Here is a 25,261-nt window from a genome sequence, read left to right on the forward strand (position 1 = left end):
TCTCTCTTGGCCGGATGAAAAGAGAAGAATACATTGTGTTTTGACATTTGACAGTAGTATAATAACATTGAATTCTGATTGTATTAAATGTAAATTTTCAAATTGATAATACATTTACATCCTGATATCTTTTAATAACAAAATTATTTTCTATAAACAGTTTAAACTTTTGGGGGAACTAACTGACAATAAACTTCAATTCGCTGATCACATTGTAACTCTCAATAAAAAAAGTTTCAGGTTGTTTTGCAGTGAGAATAACATATAAGGAACTTGGTTTGTCTGCTGCTAAATCGGCTTATTTCTCACTCATTGATTCTCATTTAAGGTATGAAATTCCTTTCTGGATAGTATGTTGCAAAACTCAATTGCATACTATTTTCATTATTCAGAAAAAAGCTACAAGATTCAAGTGCAATGCCAAAAGTCGAGAATCTTACAAACCTTTGTTTGAATTAAATAAAATGTTGACAGTCTGTGGAATATTTATTTTAGAAACAGTCTAGATTATAAAGCATGAACTGATATTTAGCAGCTACTTCAATAATTATGTCCTTTGTCAAGATAATCACCCAAGATTACCCATACCAGCCTCTACTTCAGTCAGACTATATAATAATTGTCTTAAAATGTTTAATCATTCACTTGACCATATTAAAATTATAGAAGATAACTAAATTTCGAAAATCAGTAAAAAAAAAATCTGATTGATTCAGCTGTTACTTAATGAAGATCTGTAGTACTAGTACATTACTCACTACGAAAATGTGGAGATCAAATCGTAAGGTGTAGTTTATGAAAAAAGTAAAAGATTTATTGTGGTAGACCCTATTACCATTGTATATAAACACGGTTTAAGAGTTCTCTGGAGACAGTTTTCTCTAATTTATTTTGAAATCTGTATTTTTAATATATAGACAAAGAATGGTATACTGCATTTTTGATATTTTAAACTTTTCTGGTATAGGTTCTTTAATGCGTAATATCTCTCCTGAGTATGTGTATGTATTGTATGTGTTTGGATAAAATTGTTTAATGTATGTCTATATTTCCACAGATATATCTTTACTCTGTATTTTAATATGATTTGTACTCTATATGTTTCTATATATGCATATTTATGGTGACTGAAGAAAATTTGCAGTTTTGTCAATAAGACCAGATGTTCTTTGGACAATAAAGCATATTGTTATTATACGATTACTTGGTTCCTAAGTTGATGAAATTTAACTGAAAGGTACATATAAAGAGACGTCAAACGTATTCTCAAGTATTTAGGATTATTGTCCCACTGGTTTATTTGAAAAGTATTTTACCCCAGATTTAATTACATGATCCCCATTTGGCGCACTGCCACCCAAAACAGTTTTAAATTTTTAAACCCTTAATAAAACGATTGCATTATGAAAAGTATCTGGAACAGACTATAAATTTATATAAACCAAGAAATCTTTTTGATATTCAAACTCTTCATGAAATGAGAATATGTATATTTATTTATGTACGAAGTGTTTACCGATCACAGAAATTCCAACATAATTTATAAAAATTAAAAATGTCCATAACTATAATACCAGACAAATTAATTGTTTCCATATAGACCAATCCAACAGGTCATCATTGAACCAAGGTATTGTTATTTATAATCTCTAACCAAAAAGAATAAGAAATACAAATCCATAGAGAAATTTAAAAACAAATTGATTGTTTTAAATAAACATGAGTGGAGTATGTGGTGTAGCTGATGAAGATTGGAAAATGCTTGTATTTCTAGCATTTTCTGCAATCGGAGAAAATCACGATAGTGATATTGATGTGGAAGATATATTAGATATTTCGTCATCATCGAATAGCTCCGAAGATGAACTGGTTTACACAATTCTCGTGAATTGTGAGAAGTGAGGAAAATTGGAGCTTAGACCTCGTATTCAATGTTACGTCGAAGAAACTATTCCCAGATTTTCTATCTCGCCAGTTTCTTCAATTGACACGGAAAAACTCTCTGACATTTTAATAAATTTCATTTGGGACGCTTGAATTCACAGAAATCAAACACTCGATAGTTCAAATAAATGGTGTAAAATAACGTCAATGTTCACAGTGCTAACGGTCTGATCTGTGAGCACTATGGTGTGACGTCATAGCGTTCACAACGCTAACGGTGAGCGTGAAAAGCACGAATCGGACCGAGCGTTGGTACGCTATGAGAGTGATTCGGACCACGGCCTAACACTTCGTGTGATTTTTGTAGAACAGTTTACAAAACAGCAACACGTATTTTGCTTCCTCGGGCGTGTTCATACACACATATATTATGAAAAATACACCTGTTTCCTAAAGTCTTCAGTGAAAATCTTACTCATTATGAAAAATTACCAAGTGACCTTGAGCATTTCAAAAACTACATTTTTGAAAATTGGTCTAAATGCTAAGAGAAAAAAATGCTTTCAAAATTGTTCAGAAGAGTTCATATTTCACGTGATTGATATGTTAGCAAAAACTTGTGCATTTAATGAATTCGCCTGCACCACCTTTGTTGATTATTTTTGAATGTTAATCATTATTTGTCAAATGATTCTTAAAAACTCGTATTGGTTTTCCAATAAACTAGAAAGATCTGTCTGGAACTTTGTATTTACAATGCAAATAATTAATGTAAATGTAAATGAGTTTCACGTTTACAGTGAACAGTCATAAAAAGGAGTCTTTTGATTGACTTGGGGAGAATTGTTTTTTAGAAGGTGAAAGGATAAGGAAACGGATACATACACCCACACATTAAATGCAGTTTATTTTTTTCCATATAATTATTGTAAATATTTTACAGATTTTACCGGTAAGTATGAAAAGGGGTGGATATGATATATAAGCACATGAAAACTTAGTAGACGGGTACTTATTTTTACATAGACACGAAGAAGAAAAATCAGTCAACTAGAGATTCGGTACCTCGCTGAAGAAATAAAAAAGCATCGACGATGATACATCTTCAGGTAATACTGATAAACGATAAATAAAATGATGTGTGCTCTCTATCTTCACCGTGTACGCGATGGACCACAAAAATCCATGATAAAAGTCAAATTATTTACAGGACAGTTGAGAGATAGCCAACACAAATTGCACAGATATAAAACTGTTCGTGTTCATTTGACGAGAGGCGGGGCGGCGGTTTTCCAGACAGTTCAGAACACCTCCTTTACACTAAATAATATAAAAATAACAATTAGGCTCAATTAAACCTACTATATACTAGCTTTTGTACACATTCATTGAATAATTTACACACACTTTCCGTTTTTTTTTTCATATTCACATCTCACTCGAGGTCCCCGCCGCGATGACGAACTGGACGACACCTTTGCGTATAGGTCACCTGTGAGTCGAGCCGTCGTTCATATCGTACAACACTTGCGCGATCGTTCTAGAAGACTCCACGTTGCTGAGGGCCACATTGGCCAGGTGCCCCTCGTATGATTTTAAGTACCTGCAACAAAAACAAATGAAACCTGTTGCGGAAAGTTAATTCCTCGAACGAGTATCTTACCTTTTACAATGACTACTGTAAATAACAAGATTCCTCAATATTAAGGATGCCGTCAAACGAATACTCTTCGTAACAGGACCCTCGTTGTCGTCCTGAAAGAACAACTGATAATGTAGGGTTTCTTTTGATAAGAAGAACAAAAAGAATCGTCATTTCAAAACATGATTCAATCTAGCATGCTCGGTGGTCTAGAAATTATTGTAAAAAATCATCCTATCAAAGAAGACATTTTGAAACACCTGTCCTAGGTGAGGTAACAATCTCAAAATTATTTCCATGTCAGAGTTGATTAATAATAATACTTTATTCAAATATTTATTCTCTTGAAATTGAGAAAATCAATAGAATTTGATTATAGAAGTAATTGGTCTAGCTCTATATTAGATTTTTCACCTGAGCTAGACAAAAATTTCAATTTTCTTTCTCAAAAAAAATACAAACACCAATTTCCAATAACTCTAACAAAAATTTTCTATACCTATACAAAGATGTAGACTGACAAATACTCGGACACCTTTAAAAAAACTGTATAGGCAAAGTCTTGTCAAATTATTGAAATATTTACAATGATATAATTTAATTTAGTGATACAAGTATGACAATTTGCTCATTCAATAAAAAAAATCAAAATTCCACAATTTTAAAAATCTCCAACATGCTCACTTTAGTAAACTTGGATGTATGTTATTTTTAAAACACTCTTTTTCATTTACTAACAAAAGGTATTTCTTCCAACGGTATTTCATACATATCACTTCTTTGATTGATGACTTGTTTATTTTGTGGCACTTCATGTTCACTGAGGATACACTATGAAAACACACATAGACAAAAGTGTGTTTTTATAGTGTATCCTCAGTCATACATATTTTATTTATTTATTTATTTATTTTCTTTTCAGCAATTAACTTGTGAAAAAATACAGGAAAATTGTGAAAAATGTCAAAAAGTAGTATAACAACATAATACAATACAGATTTAAAAAAATTGTTATAGATATTCACATAAATATAAATATAAATACACATACATGTTTACATACATAAATGCACATTAGTTTGGTGTAGCAGTTTTTGCGGAGTAAGTGTTTTTTCAGGAGATTTTTGAAAATTGTTAAAGAAGCTGCATTCTTTATGTGATCTGCCAGAGAATTATAGTATTTGCATCCAATATATTCAAAGTTTTTTTGATACCGGACGGTGATATGCCGGTGGGGTAAAATAAGGTTTCTTCTTCTGGTATCATGTTCATGGTGTGTTCTGATGGCATTATAAGTGGCCTTATTTTTGAAAATGAAACAACACGCTTAGAGGATGTATGTGTAATAAAAACACCCTTTGTACAGAGGAACTTGCTCCCCAGTTTAAAATTCCGTATCTCATATGAGAATTGAAGTGGGCAAAGTATAAACACAGAAGGATATTTTCACTGCAATGAATCGACATAAACTTGAGTGCATAACATCCTTTTCTAAGTTTGCCGCAGACATTACTTTGAATCAAAGGTAATGCCTAGCATTTTGATAGATTCAGAAGAAGACACGATGTTATTGATATTTTCAATCATATCTGACAGAATTGGTGGATGCTTGATGAATATCCATAAAGTATTCAAGTATCACCACTTTATAGTGAGATTGTTACTGAACAATAGGGAATTTATTGCACATGAAAAACATGTTACGTTTTTTTAAACTATAGTATTGTGAAATTTTCTTGAACACAAAACTTTTATTTTTACAGATATTTTTATCATACTTGAAGACAACAGAAGCTAAATAATATTTTTTGAAAATAGTCAAGTAAAAAAGAGTGGTGGTATATGAGTGCACAATGAATACAAATCATCTACTAACAAATCTTATCATGCAAAAAACAACAGTTGCCAATAAAAAAAATGTTATTTAGTAAAATTGTAAAACAATTTCATTTTGACCATATTACGATAATATACCATTCAGAAAAAAATAACTTGAAATTTGTTTCAAATATAAATTCTAAAACAATAAAGTTTTACAAGTTTGCATTACTGTCCACAGAAATGTTTCAATTGCAGTTAATCTTACCTAAATTAAAAGATCACTAAATATTGTGCTAGAATTTTTCAGCCGAAACAAAAAAACCATGCATAAGGGTGTTTCACTAATTTAAATATTTGGAAAATAGACCCTATCTTGCAACACTGACATCAAAATGAATCACAACTTGGTTGTAGTTTTCATAATCATTAGTATACCAATGAAAAATGTTGAATGATGAGAAGGATTTGTGAGTATTTAGTTATACATAGAAAACAAAATCTTGTTTTTTGATTTTCCAATGAAAGAAACGCATTCAACTAAAGGAATATCATAAAGGTTCTTGTCCCCAAAACTCCTTTTGAGGACAGTTTTGTGGAAAAGTTTTGAAAAGAAATATTTTTTATTTCATTTGTTTATGTTATCTTTAGAATATACTTACAAGTTACTCATAAAATTATTCATCAATTGTAAATGCTGAGAGATAACAAAGTTGTTTATTGCTTTGCACATTTGCAAGTATGTGTTTAAAATATCATGACTATTGTTAAAAATATGAACATTTTGCCGTTTGACTGCTACGATAATTATCAGTAATGTAATATTCACACAAATTCTTGGAATATTCCTTAGCTGAGCAAATGATGATGATGATGATGAATATATGTGTTGTAGGAAAATAAAGAAATTGACAAGTTGAATGTTATATTATTAATACCAGACTTCAGCAAGGATTTAAAAAATAAAGATATGATTATTATTACTAGCTATTATATATCTTTATAGAGAGAGAGAGGGAAATACGTTTATTGTTCTAAGAAAAAGTTCTTGTTGACAAACGATTATAAACTATGTCAAAGTAGTATAAAAGTAATTCCTAAAAGCCCATTTATATAAAATAGGGTGTTGCATTATCACATAAATTAATTATAAACACCCCCATTAAAAAAAACTCTCATAGCAACATATTCAAATACTGACCACTACCATACTAGCTAAAGAAAAAACTCCATTTAAAAACAACTGATCACGAAAAACAAAAACAGTTGAAATATCAAGCAGTAAATATTGGCACTCACTAGCAAATGACACCTCACCTGATCGGGTGGAGGCGGAGGGCCAGCACGGGGTGAGACTGACGTCAGACCCATGGTGCTCGACTTAGGTGTAGGTTTCAGCTTGACAAAGTATTTCAAATTATTATTATCGGAAGCAAAAGGGACTTTTTCAATGACACATTCAACTTGATTCATGTCAGATTCAATTGTTGGATCAAAAATGGTAATCAAAAAAAATTGAAAATTTCCTAAATATTAAAACTCAAACATGAATTCAGTCAAAGTGTACATCTGAGGAACAAAATTCGTGACCGGATAAACGCGAATTGGCCATAAAATAAAACAGGTACTTACTTGCAGCTCTTTAGGATTGACGAACTCCAAAGCATGCCTCTTAATGGCATGCAATGCTGCATCTGCCGCATAACCGGGGTGCTGGGCAGTCGTCGATGCCGATGATGATGTTGTCGCAGAAGTCTCTGCCTTTGTACTATGAGCTGCCTTTTTCCTTCTAGTCAAACCCTGTTTCATGATCTGCAACACAAAAAATTTAGTTTTGTATACATCCATAAAAATATTGTTTTGATTTTACTGATTGATAATTATTTTTACCTCTGTGGTACAGTGTTTATCCTGCAGGTGCGTCATTAGAGAGAAGCGTTTTCGTTTCATGTTATCACATCGATCCCATTGACAAATTACTTCCTCGTTACCAGTCGGACAATGGACGGCGCAAGCGTGCAGAAAAACGTCATTTGCTGATTTGAACCTTTGCTCTCTACAATTATTCAAAATAAAATTCAATGAAATCAGATAAGAATAGATTCCTTCTCTATGTGCACTATCAAATGAAACTGATTACTTTCAAAATTTTATTTTATTTGCTCCTGCACTGCAAAATCAATAATTTTTTTTTCAGACTCTGTACGTTGATTGGCCTAAAATTACAAGCTTCAATGACATCTCTGATATTTATATGGGTATTACTGTATTGAGCTATGATGAGAAAAAAATGAAAAGAAAATAAGCAATTGTGTGAAAGGTACTTACATTTTTTTGTCGCGAAAAACACTGAATGCTTATAATTGAAGACTATATATAACTAGTTATCTTTGAAATATCGTAATATAACTAACACTTCTTGAAAAAAGAATGAAATGTAGTCAGAAAGGAAATCAGTTTCACAAAACTATTTAATTCTAAATGAGTACATGTTGAAAATGAATTCAAGGATAATAGTAAAAAAATGCTAATTATGAATATTGTTTTTTTTTCAATTGATATTTGAATTTCACAATGAAATAGTGCTTTTTAATTTTCTCGTGAATTATTATATCATTGGGAAAGAAAGTTTTTGGCTTTCTACTACTCCATCTTGATACAAAAAAAAAGGATGAGGGAGTCTTCCAAAGAAAGGAAGGAAGTCTTTCTTTGTTTGGAAGACTCCCTCATCGTTCTTTTTTTTTGTATCAAGATGGAGTAGTAGAAAGCCAAAAACTTTCCCAAAAATTAATCACTCCTAAAAAATATAACCCCTTCAATTCAAATAAGATTCCTCTTGGCTGGGATTAAATCAAATAGGTGAATGAATGTCATTACGATGTCATCGATGACAATCAGATCAAGCTTATTCCGTGACATTAAAAAATCGTAATTCATGAATGAAGTGTGTGTATTTTCTATAATGTTATCCAATTTGGTACTGTAGAGCCTTAGGGCAAGTGTCTTAAGGCGAAACATCGGTGTATACCAGTGAGGATGGCAGTGTTCCATGTAAGTGCAATTTGTTACCATTCATTTAAAGTAGAACTCATGTGAATGATATCTGATTTTTATTCCACAACGAATATTTGAAATACAATCTTAGTAGAGAAAACTATCTTCTGTATAATTCAGTGTTCATATAGAAGTATTTGTTTCGAAAGAATTTTTTCTTTAGTATAATTCAATGTTTATATGAAAGTAGCTGTTTTAGGAGGACTTTCTTTCAGTTTGTGTCTGAAAGTTACTTCTTTGCATGATCTACACACCCATGTATAGAGTTACTTCCTTCCTTTCTTTGGAAGACTCCCTCATCCTTTTTTTTTATCAAAATGGAGTAGTAGAAAGCCAAAAAATTTCTTTCCCAAAAATTAATCACTCCTAAAAAATATAACCCCTTCAAATTATATTATATAATGCATTAACTTAATACCAAAATTTACTCTGAAAAAATTTGCAAAAGTACTTACAATTTCATATGGAGAATCAATAGTGAAAAGTCTACCACAAAGATTGAGGATTAGATAATCTAGATTCTAATATGGTATTCAAATAACTATCATATGCAGATTTGATTTGTTTTTGATGACAAGTCTCAAGCTATTGAATACATCATTGTAATGAATATACCAGTTTTTTTGTACTTCTCACATAGTTTTAGCTTTATGAATTAGCCAACTCAGATAATTTGAGAAATACTCACACGCAACAATCGCCCCACTCGCAGATGTACGGCGTACTTAGGTCTCTGATAATCCTGCACTTGTTGCCCTCGCTAGTGGTGCCGTTGGCCGCCGTCTGACTGCTCGCGATCGCCTTGACGGCTTTTTGGGCAGGCGCGGTCACATTATTAGAAACTGTTGAGGCGTGGACGACTGGCCTAGGAACTTGCGTGACGACCATCTGCTGCCCCTGGGGCGTCACAACGACCTTCTGGTGGTGCGTGGCCGCCGTTGGAGTCTGCTGCTGTTGCTGCTGCAAGATGATTATAGTCTTGGCGCCAGTGCCCTGCTGCTGGGACGTCTGTGCCACCAGGACGGTCTGCGGCTGCCCATGGACGACCGCCGTCTGCGGCTGGGCTACCACGTACGTGCCCTGCCCGCCGCCCCCCTGCAGGACGTACTGGCCCGGCTGCGAGCTGGCCACCAGCTGCATTTGGCCCTGCAGCCCCTGCGACAGCAGAAATTGGCCAGTGTTCGACTGCTGCAACATTACGGGTCTCTGAGCTGCAGCATTCTGTACAATCACCGTCTGGCCTGTTTGTGTCTTCAGCTGAGTGCCTAAATGAGAATGAAGTTGCTTGTCAATCATGCTCTACCATATCACAAATGAGTTCAATAATAGATTAGCTATACTCAAGCAAACAATATATTTTGGTCTTAATAGCATTTGGTGAACAGTGAAAATATCAGTTGACTGAAATTTAATAAATATGGTTGTTGACTCTAGTTTGTCTTTTGATATTCAATTTGACTAAGGATTGTTGGACTGTCAAAAAAAGAAAATGTTTGAAATACTCAAATGTAAAATACACACATGAAAAAATATTGTACATAAACAAATACAATAATCAAAACTATAAAATATCTATGAATTTATTATAGAATCTTATTTGTTGATAACGATATTGCTTCATATCTCCATGACAGACAACAAATAGTGGTGATAAACGGTAAAAAATCTAAAAAAAATATTGTGAACATTGGTGTCCCTCAGGGGTCTATATTGGGGCCAGTTCTCTTCACAATTTTTATAAATGATATGGTTTATTCATGCTCTGAGCCAAAATAAATCATTATGTATGCTGATGATACTAATATTCTGATTTCTGAGAATAAATTACAGGATACTGTAATCAAGGCAAATATTTGGGCTAATGATTTTCGTGAGTGGTGTGTGTTCAACGGATTGCTAGTGAATTTGTCCAAGACATTTTTTATGGTGTTTACAACAATAAATATAAATTATGATTTCAGTCCTCCAATAACAGTTGATCATCAAACAATAGAACAGGTGAATTTTATCAAATTTCTAGGTATCAAAGTAGATCAAAAAATGACATGGGATCTTCATATTAATGATCTAACAAATAAATTAAGCACAAGTTGCTTCATCATCAGGCAATTGAAAGGTACAATATCTCTGGAAACCCTTAAACTGGCTTATTTTGGAATAGTGCAATCGACAATAAGTAATGGAATAATGTTTTGGGGTAACTCTGTACATATGAATAGAGTTTTTGTTATGCAAAAAAGAATTATCAGATGTATGGCAGGAGTGCACTCCAAAACATCATGTAGAAAATGGTTCAATCAACTAGGAATTCTCACAGTCCCCTCACTTTATGTGCTGCAGATCATATTATATGTCAAAAAAGATGAAAATTATTTGATGAAAAAAAAAAGATATACATAATTACTGTACAAGAAACAGTGAAAGATTATACCAGCCATACTCACGATTAGGAGTTAGTCAAGACTCCCATGTATATCAAGGTATTAAATGTTATAACAAACTCATGGCTATTCATCCTGAGTTAAGTTTAATGAGTAGGAATGAACACTAAAATGTTGGTTGAATGAATTTTTAAAAAACAAGGTGTTCTACTCTCTTCAAGAATTTTTAAATTGTTGATGTTCATTGTATATTTTAATATTTTACTTATCAAAAATGTATATGTATAATTCTGTAAATTTTAATTACTTTTAAGCTCTCTTTGTGACTAGTCCAATAAGTTTCATGTATTTACACTTTTTTTATGTTGTACATGTGAACTTTAGTGATGAATAAACTTCTTTAGTGATGAATAAACTTCTATTCTATATGAATTTTGAACCATTGTTAGTCCAGAGTAAGATTGAAAAGTTGATTAACTTCTAATTTAAAAAAAAATGCCTATTTGTTTCAAAACAGAACAAAAAGAATTGGTGTAGTATACCCCCGCGAGGTATGTCAGTATTGGATATTCTTTCATTTCCCTTTTGATGTCCATGTTGATACATACTGAGTACATTATTAATTTCAAACAAATTATTATTTCGACATATTAAGCAAAAGTGATTAATGCATGCTATTATTTTGTGAACTTTTGTTCATCTCTAGTTTCACAAAGTGGTTTTGCTCTTAATGTTCAACTTTTTTTTAAACAGATTTTTTTATCAATTAGGTGTTGATATTCGGGATTACGTTTATATAACTCGTTATATATTTTTTTGGTTTCTCTATAATGTTATCTGTATATCTTTCACTCGACTTTGTTGTATATAGAGGAGATCTAATCTTGCACTTTCTCAGTGATCTCGAGATCATGAATATTGTTGAATTAGATTTTTTGTTTCTATTGGAACTAGAGAAAAAAATAGTTATTGAAATGAAAGTGAAATATTTCGTGACATAATTCCCATTATGTCTGATAATACCTTCTTAAGAAGATTCCAGTTCATATGTTGAAACATGTGAATAATTTAGTTTCATTTTAAAAACTTCAAAATATTATAAATATTAATGTAAATAATGATTCAGACCTTTTTCACCAATCTCATATATAAAAATTGTAAAACTTAAATAGAAACAAAGAAAGTCATTTTTAAACAACTACTGCTCCCTATAGATATTGAATTATAAAGAGGTTTGGAGAAGTAGAAAACCAAAGAAAGAATAAAGAACAAGAAACTCACCTGTCGATATAACGACCTGATTAGAAGTTTGCATCTGAGATTGCGAAACAATGATCTGTCTCTGCAACATCATCTGTTGATTGTTGTCTACAATGATCTGCTGTAGAGGGGCCTGCACGGGCATCTGAACGGGAGCCGGAGCCGCCTCGATTATTTGCGGAGTTGCTTGTGCTTCCTGCATCAGCTGTTCCTCGTCCTCGTCTTCCAGGATATCAGCCGCGATATCGGCGAAGAGCTTCGCGGCCGCCGTCGACACCGTAGAGGGCCCCTCGTCCCCGTTCGAACTCGACACCGAGTCGGGGGCCGGAGAATTTGCCATGGAGGAGCCGTTCACGTTCGAAGACAACAGTGGTTTCTTGCGTTCGATTTCGACGAGCTCGTCCGATGCGGACCGCTTCAACTTTGTCACCTTCTCCAGAGGTTGGTCTTTGATTTGGATTTCTTCGATGTCCATATCTTGTTTCACATCGATTTCTTGTTTGATATCTCTACTCAGGGCTTTTTCAATGTGGTTCTCTACCAAATCCAGAGATTTTTCGCCCAGGCGCAGCTCCTTTCCTAAACTCCCGTTCAGCATCGGCGAATTCTTCTCGAATTTTTTCTCTAGAAGATCGGCTAATCTAAGAGGCTTGTCCATGGTTATCTCGCCACCGGCGACCAGCTTCACGGAATCTTTCGAGTTGCTGTCCTCGATCAGTGGGTGTTCTATATTCGGGATTCCGTTTAGCAGTCCCTCGAAGCTCGTTAGAGAATTGTCGCCGTCTTCTGTCGAAGACACTCCTCCTATGCCTAGAACGATGATTACACAACAGTATGAGCATATATATTAACACTTGTCAATTACATAGTATATTTATTAAAAAAACACAAATTTACATCATTATCAAGAATATCATCATTATTTTTAGTACTGAAGGAAATACACTGCGAAACATTGCTCTATTGTGACATAGAATAGTTTATGTTGACAAAGCTCACTTTACTCTATTAAAATAGGCAACTAACCTTTTTTCAGAAAAATTATTGGATCACTAAACTAGTTAACAGAATAAGTAATGTTTATGGGGATAATAAACATGAACATGGTACCAAACAATCAGAGAGTATAACAAGAAAGTGAATTCTTATGAAATACTGAAATAATATATCATACAACATTAAGGTAGAAAATAATAAGACACAGTAAACTGTTGAAAGCACCTTATAGCAAATCAAAAAGTAAAAAGACATGTATGGTTTGAAATGGTTGAAGTCTAATTTAGGAGAAATAGAGTATGGAGTACCATAAGGTTCAGTTCTTGTACCATTACTTTTCTTATTGTATATACCACTGAGCATCTCGGCAAAAATTACCCTTTTCATCATAATATGATAATTTTGTGCTAGGGCTTAGTAAATCACTGCAACAACCCTTCAGTACAATCGAAATATAAATGAATCGATAAAACAATGCTGCAACTCAAATTTTTTGACTTTCAACTTGGACAAAACCAGTCTTACCACATTTTGCTGCAATAAATAACAATACATCTCAAACATTGTTTCTTGCTTACGAAATAGATAATAAATTAAAATTCAAAAGTCATATTAAATATTTGGATAAAAAACTAAAATCTGGTTGTTATGATATTATATTGATCTCTAATGACTTGAGTTACTCCGCAGATAAAACTGTGTACTTTGCTTTGATAACATCAATAAAAGATATAATAATAATAATAATAATAATAGGATCATGTTCTGTAATAAATATAATAATATTGCAAGTTTGAGGACTGACTTACCCACTGTCCCAACTCCTGAACTAGACGCCAGAGAGTTGTTTCCGATCGAATCACTGTCTTCGTTCTCGATTCTCTGAGACTTGCCGCGCACGTTGTTACTGAGCGGCGCTAAAGGAGGAGGAGGCGGCTGAGGGGGTTCCTTCTTGCCCTTCATCAGGCCGGTAAACTGTGTGGTTGAAGACACAGACGGATCGCCTACTTCGTTGTCTGCAAAAAGCTGCCGGACTCCGTTCAGCCTCGAACTTTTCTGGCTCTCCTTCTTCACTTGGATTTCCGATGAATTGCCGCCACTCTGTTGGGCCAGCAGCCTCTGTTGTCTGGCCGCCACCTGCACATTATTCAATGACTATCCATTCAACAGTGACTACATGATTGCTTTCTCTATTAGATAACACTTTCATATACAGTTTCTCAATAGAAAGCTGACCGTTCTGATATAATGTAACCACAGCAAATCCATCCAAATCAAAATACATAACAGAATATTGTTGATTTTGTTATTCACAACACTTCTCATTCGGTTTGGGAAGATTTCATTATCAAAAAAAAATGATTTGCAGCACAAATCACTTTCAAAAAATTAATAAATTTTTCTATCATTAGTCAGGTTTATTAAAAATAGTTAAAGCGTTCGTTAGTTTACACTAATGACAAGTCATGCACCAAAAAGAAAAGAAATGGCAATATTCACAAATCTACTGTTAATTGAAATAGGGGCTAAAATATAATCAATTTTGCAAACAACAGGTATTTTAATATATAATGTTATCCATTTAATCTCTAACTGACACTTGATAAGTGAATCTAGCAATTATGTAAAGTAAATTAATGTGAAGATTCAGTTCAATTAATTCGGTATTTGATAGTCACCAATAAGAATTTGAAAAAAGAAAAACCATTATCGATGAATGGTACAATGTTTTCATTTGAAATGTTTGGTCCACCTCATCAAAGTGGAGCTAATTTCTTGAAAAAAGTTTTGTCAAAATAATGAAGTGTATGAAGGTTAAGCTGAAAGAAGTAGTGAAGAGAATGCACAATTTGGTTATAAGATGATCATCAATTGAAAATAGCCAAGATAGCAGATGTTCAATAGTGTTGAACATAAAACAAAAAAAAAGCAAGTTGAGAATGTTTTATTGGGATATTTATCGGTGTTTTGAAGCAACAAAACATATTTTTTGCGATAAAGAACAATTTCATCAAGACAACGTTCATAAATTTGCTATCAGGAAGATGGAAGATTTGACAATAATATCAGCAGTGTATTGAACCAACAAAAGATCAATAATAATATTTCTTTCAGTGTTCTCTATATATCTGTGATTGAAAAGTTATTAAAATATTTATTAATCGTAATGAACTGAATACCTCAAATGAATTAATGTTTTGAATAAATAATTTCAAGATGGATTATACTCTAAAATATCCAAAATATTAAAATAAAAAATGAGCCCTTCTTCAACTACTCTAACATATATTATAAAACAACAACTTGGAACAGAAGTCATTGAATACATATCAACATAGGATTTCTCAAAAAAAAATAAAAAATTGTCGATAATACGTTACAGTAATCCATAAAAGTACTTTTTCAATTAGATAAAATGTGTGAGTTTTTTTACGAATTTGATCCTATCTCTTGAAAGAGATTTTTTTCAAAAACTCCTATGCGTGATCTATGTATAAGGCTAGTGTATTAGTATGTTACCTGAGCTACATTTTGGCAGTCTGTCGCAGTCCTCATGCTCACTGTCGACATGCAATCGTTTACCTTTGTAGCCAGAAGGCTCTTGATCAGAGACGTGCTGCTAGCCGTCTGACCTACTTGACTCTCCTTGCTGGCGTTAACCCCGGCCGACGTGGCAACTATCGTGGTGGACGTCGTCGTCATGTTGCTACTGCTACAACCGAGCAGCGCCTGGCTCAGGTGCGGATGTGCCATCGCCTTTTTATATAAATTCAAATTATTCTCCTCCTCCTTTGGGAGCTTTTTAAAAGGTCGCGAAAGAACCGCCGTTTTTTCAACTTTGCTTTATTACTAATTCTAAGAATACCAAGTCGAAATTATAATTCTGAACCTTGGATTTGAGTTGCCAAATTGGAATTCCAACTTATAGAGTCGGAATTTTTATTGTCTCATTTCAACAGTCTTGATTTAGAATTTATAACTTGATTTTACCAATTAAAGCCAATTGCCTCACCGGTCTCGATTTCTTGACTGGGTTACTTTACAATTGACAAATCAGAACTCCACCATGGAAAAAAGACCTCATTTCAAAGACTGATTTTCCTCGTCGTTTACATTTTCCTGATCCTGATTTCCTGATCGTTTACATTCAAGTGATATTCCACGTAGCGTGTGAGAATTGAGATAAATTCAGAGAGGTCTGTTATCTCATAGATGGCAGAACAAGTTTCAACGTAGAGACACCAAGTTGAAAATTATATTAATTGATTAAAATTGAAAAATAAAAAACCAGTGGTTCTTCAACTCCCTCTCATTTTTCCTTTGGTAAAACAAAAGTGAACTTTTTGATATGATTGCTTTTTAGAAAGTTTATTACTTTCAAGATTTCAAAGGAGAAGACTTTTGCTGAAATATTCTGTGATCTAGAAAAATACTGACAAAATTGAAAACCACAATAAGATATCAGTAAATCAACCATAGCAAATCTTTCACTTTCCTAATAAAATACAATGTTATATATAGAAAGACTACTTCCACCAATATATATTAGAGAGGTCAACAAGATTTCAACAAGTGTACTTGATTTAGTATCTTAATCTTGGAGGATATTCATTCTATCTCATCTACCTCAATTAGTGTCTGTATTGAATTTGAAAAACATAGTCCAAGAGCAGGTACAACCACACATTCAAGATAATAACATGCCAGGAAATATTTTAGTAATAAATAAAAATTTTTGGGTTGAATATTGTACTTTTCTAAAGAAAAGTCATTTGGGGTTTGGAATTATCAATAGTCGCAAACAAATCTCATTGAAGAATATTTGCGGTTACCTACTACAAATGTCTCATTTATTTCTCATCCCTAATCAAAGTTGAGAAAACAAAGAGGAAAAACCTTCTACAGAAAAACATAACAGACTTAACTACAGTGATTAAAAAAGCACAGGATGATATGAAAGAAATTACCCGACCACCTGATAGACAATACAACTGTCCAGAGTTTTATTCACTTCGGAATGTTTTATTTTAATATAACAAAATAGACATGTTCGGAACAATCATCCAGATAATTTTCATAATACACAATTTTTACTTTTTTGATATCTCAGAGACCAATTATTTCTATATTCTGATTCAACCTAAACACAAGATCTTACCTCTGTGTTTGCAACAAATTCTATCTGGTTTATGTGATAAAGTCGAAGAATGGTCTCATGAACCGGATTTTCGCAATAACTTTTCTAGTTGTATTGTCTATCATAAGAAAACCGAATTAGAGAGATGCCAACCCGCAGCAAATAATATACCTGGAAAGAGATGTGTGAGAGCAGGCAAATTACGAGTCTGACAAGAGGCAACTGATTACCTGGCTTTTGGTATCGCCCTTACTCGTGTTAGGTGAGACAACGCCGCCCCCCTCCCTGGTCTGTTTGGGGGGAGCGCTGAGCTGTGCCTTGAGGATTGGCGAGGCGGGAGACATTGGCGTGCTTTCGCTCTCGTCGGCGTTAATTTCGGCAGGCGCCGCGACGATCGCGAGAGCCTGCGCCGGCTTCATGGGGGTTGTTGTTACTAGAACGGGTTGAACCGATTTGCGGCGCACTTGTTGACTACTTTTAGAGGGTGTCGTGTTTGTTTTGAGAAATGAGGAAGAGGAAGAGGACGGCATGTTTATTAGGAGGGGCTTGTCTCGCACCTTTATCCCATCGTAGTACTGTGGGTCACTCGGGTTTGCCGGTTTCATCGGATTTGGTCCCACTGTCCCACCGAAGATTGATCTGAAGCAAAAAAACCTCTTCTTAGTCCCTGCAGATATTTTGATAGTAATCTTCATTTTCCGAAGAAACTATTACAGTTAATGTTAGGGAAAATTATCAACAGATACGTAATTTACTTATAAGAAAATAAAAATAGGCTGGTAATAAAAAAATTACTGTTTGCACCAATCTACTGGAATATATGAGTTTTAATATATTTTTCTTAAACTACTTCACACATTCAGTGTTCATAATATAATAATCTATTAAATTCAGCAAATTTTTTAAACATCAGTGATGTCAAAGAGCTGGGCAACCTGCATTTATAAACAAAGTAAAACCTCAGGTAATCAAACCCAAGTCAACTAAAACGATTTATTAAAAAAATAAACAAAAAATAGGACGCTGTAGTAAGCAGATTGAGGCCCTTGCAGAGACTTGCGACGAGACCTGGGGAGTAGATTGAGACCTCAGTGTACTTATATCTGCTTAAAAATAGCTTCAAAGTCAAAGCCAAAATTTCTGAACAATTAAAAACACCAGACACGGTTCAACTTGGAATACACATGCACTAAATTGATGAATTTGTTTGAGCATGGATTTTACAAAGGGCTTTGTAGATGTTGCATATATATCAATATTTTTGTTTCTTATTGAAACTCACCTCACACATCTCGGGAAGTGCAACGGAGATATAACGCCTCTTCTGCCGATCTTGGAGCACGAATTCAGGTAGTGCTTGTAGAGTTCTTGGTGGTCGATTCTACCATTGATGCACGGTTCGTAAGTCGCTCTGAGCCAGGCGAGGGCGAACTGTTCATTCTCGTGGATAGCCTGCTGGTGGGCATGTTGTTGCTGGATTAGTTGCTGAGGCGTCATCACCGTATTTGACTGGGGTACTGTTGTCAACGTGACTGGAATACAACAAAAAATCTCTCTCTTTCTCTCTCTATTCCTTAGATCAATTCGGTAAGATCACAAAACAACACTCAATCAATTGAATGCTACTTACTGGACGTGGTGGACGTTGGCGTGATTGGAATGAGTCTCTGCGGAGCGATCTGCACGGGTCGGACAGGAGTGGCGGGTGTCGACATTTTTGGAGTGGGAGAACTGCTGACGATGGGAGTACTTGCGGACGTCGTCACGGAAGGCGTGGGGCTGCTGGCAGCTGATGTGGTGCTGCTGGAGGTGCCTCCAGTCGTCGAAGACGTCGTGCTGCTCTGTTGTGGCTGCTGAGGCTGACTATTGCTGCTGGGTAGTGTCTCTACCAACTTCATGCCGATGCACGCCTTCGGGCCGTAGCTCTTCCCTTCGACCGTCACCAGTGACACGAGAGTGTCGATGACGCCGTGGTTGTTGACGATGAACGTGCACGACCGTTCACCTAGCGAAGATAGCGAATAGAGACACTCGAGCGTGTAGATGAGCATCATGACGTCGTGGATGGTGAGAAAGGAACATACGCGCTTGTAGACGGTTGACTGCAGTGAGCGCATCATCACGTCCTCGTTTTGTTCGTTCTGGCTCAGCTTGTTGAGCACCTCGAGCGAGCACAAACATGAAGCCCTGTCTTGGCTCTTGAGGCCGTTCGTTGCTATCTTGATCATATTAGAGGCGAGCAGGTCGCCGTGCAAGTCCCTCACGACGAATTCGGCGGCGATGTTGCTGAGCATGTCAGCGCCGAGGTTCCTCAGCACATTCCATCGCGAACTACTGCAGAGCAACAAGAACCGCACAAACGACACGCTCTTTACTAACACGGGGATGTTCTCCTCGATGAAACTCAAGTTCCTCAGGATCGTCGCAATCTGCAGCACTCGCTGGCCCACATAGTCCTGCGTGCCCAGCGACCTTCTCAAACAAAACAAGTCGTAGTCCTCGGGACTGTCCAATTTCAATTTGAAATTATCACAATTATTATTCTCTCGATCGAGTTCGCAACCACTGCCAGTCTCTGCAACAATATCACACACGTTTTCTTCAGGAACTCTCAACCTTTCGTCGGCTGGTTCCGCAGGGATCACTTGCAGGGCTAGAAGGGCCCTGTTGAGTTCGTCGCCGACAAGAAGGGACTCGGTCTTGGTAGGTTCCTTAGCGGGGGCCTGCTTGGCGGGTTTGAATTTGTTTTCGTCAGTTAAATCCAAGAATTCCCGCGACTCGAGCACGTCTTTCCAAAAGTTGTGAATTGGCGTTTTTCTTATGTCGTTGTAAAAGTGCAAAAACAACTGTCTTAGAGAGCCTGTAAAAAAATATCGTATTTTTTGAGTTTTCTACCCTGTGTGTTTGTCATTAGTGTCATATATATACACACACATATACACATATGTACACATACACACACATATGTATACACGATGTATACACATACACGCATATATACAACATACACGATGTATACCACATAAATATAATAATAGATAATTGTTTTCCATACACACATATAGTATTAGATTACAAATAAAAGTCATCAATACTGTAGCAGTTCTTTGATAGAAGAAGTTGCTTCAGTCTTGATTTAAAAATGTGTACATTTTCAGAATTTCTGATATTGTCGGGGAGTTTATTAAAAAGTTTGCAGTATAGATATGATATGTATAGATATGATATGTATAGATATGACAACTTGCACTAATGACAAATACACATGGTAGCCAACATAGAAAAAAATATATGTTGTTCAAATGAAATGCCACCTCGATATACTCACTATTACTAAATATACCAGCGTGTCCAAGTAGATAGTCAACTAATCTCGGATGTTTCTCCAATTTCAAAGTGTGTTTCCCATCGTTGGAAAGAAGCGTGCAAACGTTGATGGCAAAATCTTGTTCGTTCGGCAGAGGAGATATCAGAGACAAGCCTAGACGATCATAATCTGACGGTTTGTACAAGTTGGTGGCCAGATGGTGAAATTCTCGGTTTGTGTCTAAAAATAAAGTTGAATTTGTACAAATTACTATGACCTTCGTTTAGAAGAAAACATTATGTTCATTCGCTAAAAGTCTAACGATTATTCTTTTATAACTTTCTGAACAACATGCGGGGAACGAGGCTACAAAAATAAATTAGCTCTATTTGTCCCATAATGTCCCATGGAAGTTGTAGAGGAATAAGTCTTCTCTCAACTATTTCTAGTTTGTTTGAGCTCAATATAAAACACCAGTATTTTTCTAATTACATTATTTACACTTGAACTCAAGAATAGAATAGAATAGAAATTTATTCATCATTAAAAGATTTTATACATGTGGTACATACAGTATAAAACTTTATCAGACTAGTCAGAACCGAACATAAAGCAATTGTGCTTATCTATAGTTACTGTATATATACATGTTATTAGAAGTTAAGTAGACATAATAAAAAGATGCAAGAACAGTGACAGATAATATATGCAAGTAGCTTAAATTAGTTAAAATTGTGAAATCTATTTTTTTTTTTTTGTACAAGTAAAATAAAGTAACTATACAATAATAGCTAGAGTTGAAGAAATTCTTCAGTACTATAAAATGCATTTTTGGTAAGGTAATCAAGTAAAGCACTTTGGAATTACATGTGTTTCCAAATAGCTGAAGTGCTTTATTATAGCAGATGATACCTTGATAACTTGAGGATCCCTGACCAAGAGCCAGTCGAGAGTAGGGTAGTCGCAGGCAGTCGATAATTATTTCATTTCAACTTATATATTATTTTAGCTAATCAAATTCAGTACTCTCTCTATATAATCACTGAATATTTTCGTCGAAATTAACTTTGTATTTTGATTTGATTCGACTCGAAATTCTGATTAAAATCTTTGAAATAAAGCAGCCCATAGTAATCGCTGACGACATTTTTTTAGTATCCTGATATATAAATATAATATAAAACATTAAACATGATAAAAGGAGATTGCTTGCGATGATAACGCGGCCCCTAACAGCATTTTCTCATGATGTGAATGTGTTTATTCTATATGTAAGCGAAGTATGAACTAGATATTTATAACTCGGTATTTTAATAACACTATTTGGGCCAATATTGTGATTAGCTAATAAAATTTCATATTTCCATGCTGCAAATCGTTGAATCATTGCTGAAACATCTTAGTAAAATGAGTCGTTGCAACAATTTTACACATTTAACAACATTCAATATTTGAAATAAAGACTACATTTTTCATCTTCTAACTGGCTCAATTATGACGCCTATGGAGTAGTAGCCACTTGAAAATAATTGCTCACACCGTTGCTAAAGAAAATAGATTGTAGTCATATTTATGTCGGAGTGCGACGGTAAATAGCTCTAAATTGCAAAATGCATTTCCTATCATTGATTCCGCATAGCGCGTGGGTTGTTCGGTATGCGATTGCGATGTGGTAAACCGTCTGACCGACCGACCGACAGCAAACCGCACAACATGGTTCAAGTGCGGAAATTCTCGCCTGAAACTCATTCCTTGCCACGAGAGGAACGATCCACTTCCAAGAAATTCTATTTCGAGATGAGGTGTACTACTCTCGAATTATTACTGTAGAGATTTACAATTTGAAAGCTACATTCTGGTTCAATATTTTACATGAAACTTGGTAATTATAAATAACACTCACACAATCAGAAACAGATTCTTTCTACCGATATTTCAAAGAAATTGAGTTATTTGCCGTTTTCCCATACAGATATTAAGTAATGAAGTTGTGAACTGAAATAAATATTTTGCTAAAATTCAAGAGGTACATATATTATTATTCCTTGTTTTTCAAAGAATACCAATCAATTTCTGTATTCATTTTTGAACGTACTCTGTATGTTTGCCCCACGTCAATTTTGGTCAATAAATTAACTTAAAAATTTTATCATTTCAAAATGATTTATTGAATAACTAGAAAATTTGTAAAAACGTCATAAATTTTTCGAAATATTCATGTAAGTAGGTTTTTTGAAAATCATTGTTAATTTACGTTTGGATTTCGTTGTAAGTTTTTGAAAAATAAATTGTTACAGTGACCGTCCCTTTGATTGTTAGTTTTGAGAAAAAGGACAGGAATAGAACAGGCTCAGTCCTTACTGAAACTTGAAGATATAACTTTCATCCTCGCGGTGAGCGCCCGTACCATTTTGATGTCTGCTGCAATGGCGGACGAAACGTTTAGTGCTTCAAGTTCCATTCAACCACGGCCTACTATCCGGGATTTTATTCTGGTATTTTCACCGATTCACATTTGTTTTTTCAAAAACTCTCGACGAGATCAAAGAGATCAACCCAACTTTGTACACATGTTTGTAAGTTAGTGCAAAATTAGAATTCTGCAACATCGATTACGTTTAAAAGAAACAACGGGAAGCGCACCGCGTGTATTTAAGCGAATCTAACCATTGGTAGGATGGTGGAAACAAGCGAAATCAAGCAAAATTTAACAATTTGATTCTTGTTTTGACATATCCAATTAGACATACATGCAGTTACAATTTCATTTTAACTCAACGATTATTTCATTGTTCTTATTAATTACTTATTCGATTACCGTTGCTCGTTAGAGCTTTATTAGTTGCTGACGTATAATAATGGATTACAAACGTTTGTGGATATTCATGGATATACTACAGCGGTTACTGTGTAATTTGTTCTTCACCGGAAAATGTGGTAGCTTTATACTTGCATTTACAAACATTTATGATAGAATTCAATATCAAGATATACTTATTATACCCTCAATATTCATATATTTGAATCATGTTTTCAAATACAAAATTTGCAAGTGTATATAGTGATGACAATAAGATTTACTAAAAAATGAGTGATAAGTTATTCAACTAACACTTTTCACTGATTTTCACTGAATAGTTTGCAAAACCGCAACACGCCAGAGGAAGCTATAGTATAGCGAAACACGTGTCGCGGTTTTTGTAAACTGTCCAGTGAACTCACAATACGTACAATGTTACTTGAATTCGTTATGAATTTTCGTCAATTCAATCACATAGATTATCCAACGAGAGGATTCGAAATCATCTCCATCTCCTGAAGACGCCACATTGGTTGGTGAAACGCATATCGAGAAGAGTATTACATTTCTGGTGATTGGGAAAAGTGTTTGTTTTGAATATAAACATGCGGATGGAATTGTATTTTATCCGTTGTAGGGGGATACCTATTTTCAACTATAAAATCAAGTTGTAATGTAGTGGGACTTTTCCAAAACCGTTAAGTAGGTAATATTTACTAATATCAATACATTATTGTTCAATGATTTCATGCATTAAATATATAACACATCAAACAAGTATTGAATGTGAGAAAAGCTTTCCCAAAAATCGATTATTTCCAAACTATCCATTTTTTTCTTTCATTACGATATAAATCCTATAAAGAATAACGATTGCAGCAGCTATTAAACGATAAAAATCATCAAGATTTTCTACGAGGGGAGCGAACAAGTTATATTATACGGGTGTCGCGCGATATATATATAAACGCGCTTCAGTAGGAGAAGATAAACTGAAAAAAATACTCACCCGTGACATTGTGCTGGGAATAATTGTATGTGTACGGTACGGAATGGAGGGACCTCGCAGACCAGCGCTTGTGCCTGCTCTCCTCGTCGTCATCGCTGCCCCGATCCGGTTCTTCGTGGAGGAAATGCACCTTCTCCCACCTGTCCAGATACCTGCAAACCACGAATGCTAATTCAGTTAGTACCTATACGCTGTACCGAAGCGAGATAATCATATTGGACGGGGTCGCTTCGCTACTGTCACTGACCTCACCCAAACAAACAAGGCTGGCACACGGAGAGCCGACTAGATAGCTCTTGCTTTTGTCGTCGCCTCGGTGGAATCCTCGTGGCGCACCACGTGAACAACGAGCGGGCAGCAGACAGCGTCTCCCGTGTATGTGTGAGTAAAACGAAAAGAGAACGGAGGGGTGGGCCCATTCATTCGCGTGCCTGCCGCACCGGGGACGGGACAGGGTGCTAGGCCGAGAGCGCCGGCGGTGCACCGAACTAGTGAACACCCGGTGAGCGGAGAAGGAGCATCATCGTCACCGGCAGGCAACACCAATTACAAAGCGACGTCGACCGTCCACCAAACGGTGTCTGATCCGACTAGACTGCTTGGCTTGGAGACACTCGGACTGGCCTGGCCTTAGGATCGCTAGGTTGCGGCATCAACCTTCACTTTCCTTATCACACTCGGCTCTCTGCTGCAGCCGATAAGTAGCGCCACGTCGCGGCGAAAAATCACTATTTCCGAAACATACTCGGGCTGGCTACTATTCCATCAGTAGAACAAACGCTACGGGGGATAGATCTCGGTTTTCCAACATTTACAGATACGCTTCCGGACTGAGCAAGCAGTCTTTATATCCAAATCCAGATGATCCTACGTTTCTATGAAAATGTATTCGACTATACGATTCTTGCTTTTCATGACATTCATTCCAAAAATATATGCAAACAATTTTATAAACATGTTTTTACTGACTAT

At 35.2% G+C, this 25,261-nt stretch overlaps 1 protein-coding gene and 1 long non-coding RNA gene across 9 annotated transcripts in view; one reads left to right on the forward strand and one right to left on the reverse strand.

Moving 5' to 3' along the window:
* The first annotated feature begins 67 nt into the window (after positions 1-67).
* On the forward strand, positions 68-1,195 carry LOC111508981 (uncharacterized). The gene is made up of 2 exons (XR_002722591.2): positions 68-276; positions 329-1,195. It is a non-coding gene; the product is annotated as an uncharacterized lncRNA (long non-coding RNA).
* Positions 1,196-2,774: 1,579 nt separating this feature from the next.
* Bap170 (Brahma associated protein 170kD) overlaps positions 2,775-25,261 on the reverse strand; it is a 37,172-nt gene continuing 14,685 nt past the window's right edge. Inside the window, exons 4-17 of one of the 8 annotated variants that reach the window (XM_074181602.1) lie at positions 24,290-24,441; positions 20,502-20,720; positions 18,804-20,033; positions 18,456-18,705; positions 17,731-17,812; positions 15,556-15,792; positions 13,845-14,172; positions 12,061-12,849; positions 9,087-9,663; positions 7,235-7,400; positions 6,977-7,156; positions 6,644-6,742; positions 3,548-3,639; positions 2,775-3,487 (exon numbers count right to left, since the gene is read on the reverse strand). In XM_074181602.1, coding sequence (XP_074037703.1) covers positions 3,373-3,487; positions 3,548-3,639; positions 6,644-6,742; positions 6,977-7,156; positions 7,235-7,400; positions 9,087-9,663; positions 12,061-12,849; positions 13,845-14,172; positions 15,556-15,792; positions 17,731-17,812; positions 18,456-18,705; positions 18,804-20,033; positions 20,502-20,720; positions 24,290-24,441 — 4,516 coding nt within the window. In that variant the 3' untranslated portion in view covers positions 2,775-3,372. Of the gene's footprint in view, positions 3,488-3,547; positions 3,640-6,643; positions 6,743-6,976; positions 7,157-7,234; positions 7,401-9,086; positions 9,664-12,060; positions 12,850-13,844; positions 14,173-15,555; positions 15,793-17,403; positions 17,813-18,455; positions 18,706-18,803; positions 20,034-20,501; positions 20,721-24,289; positions 24,442-25,261 lie in introns of all 8 variants that reach the window. The other 7 variants (XM_074181598.1, XM_023164635.2, XM_074181597.1 and 4 more) reach the window with 7 other exon arrangements.

This window comes from Leptinotarsa decemlineata, unplaced genomic scaffold (assembly GCF_025532065.1).
Source record: "Leptinotarsa decemlineata unplaced genomic scaffold, Ldec_3_MD MMD2_tig00026314_RagTag_RagTag, whole genome shotgun sequence".
NCBI lineage: Eukaryota > Metazoa > Arthropoda > Insecta > Coleoptera > Chrysomelidae > Leptinotarsa > Leptinotarsa decemlineata.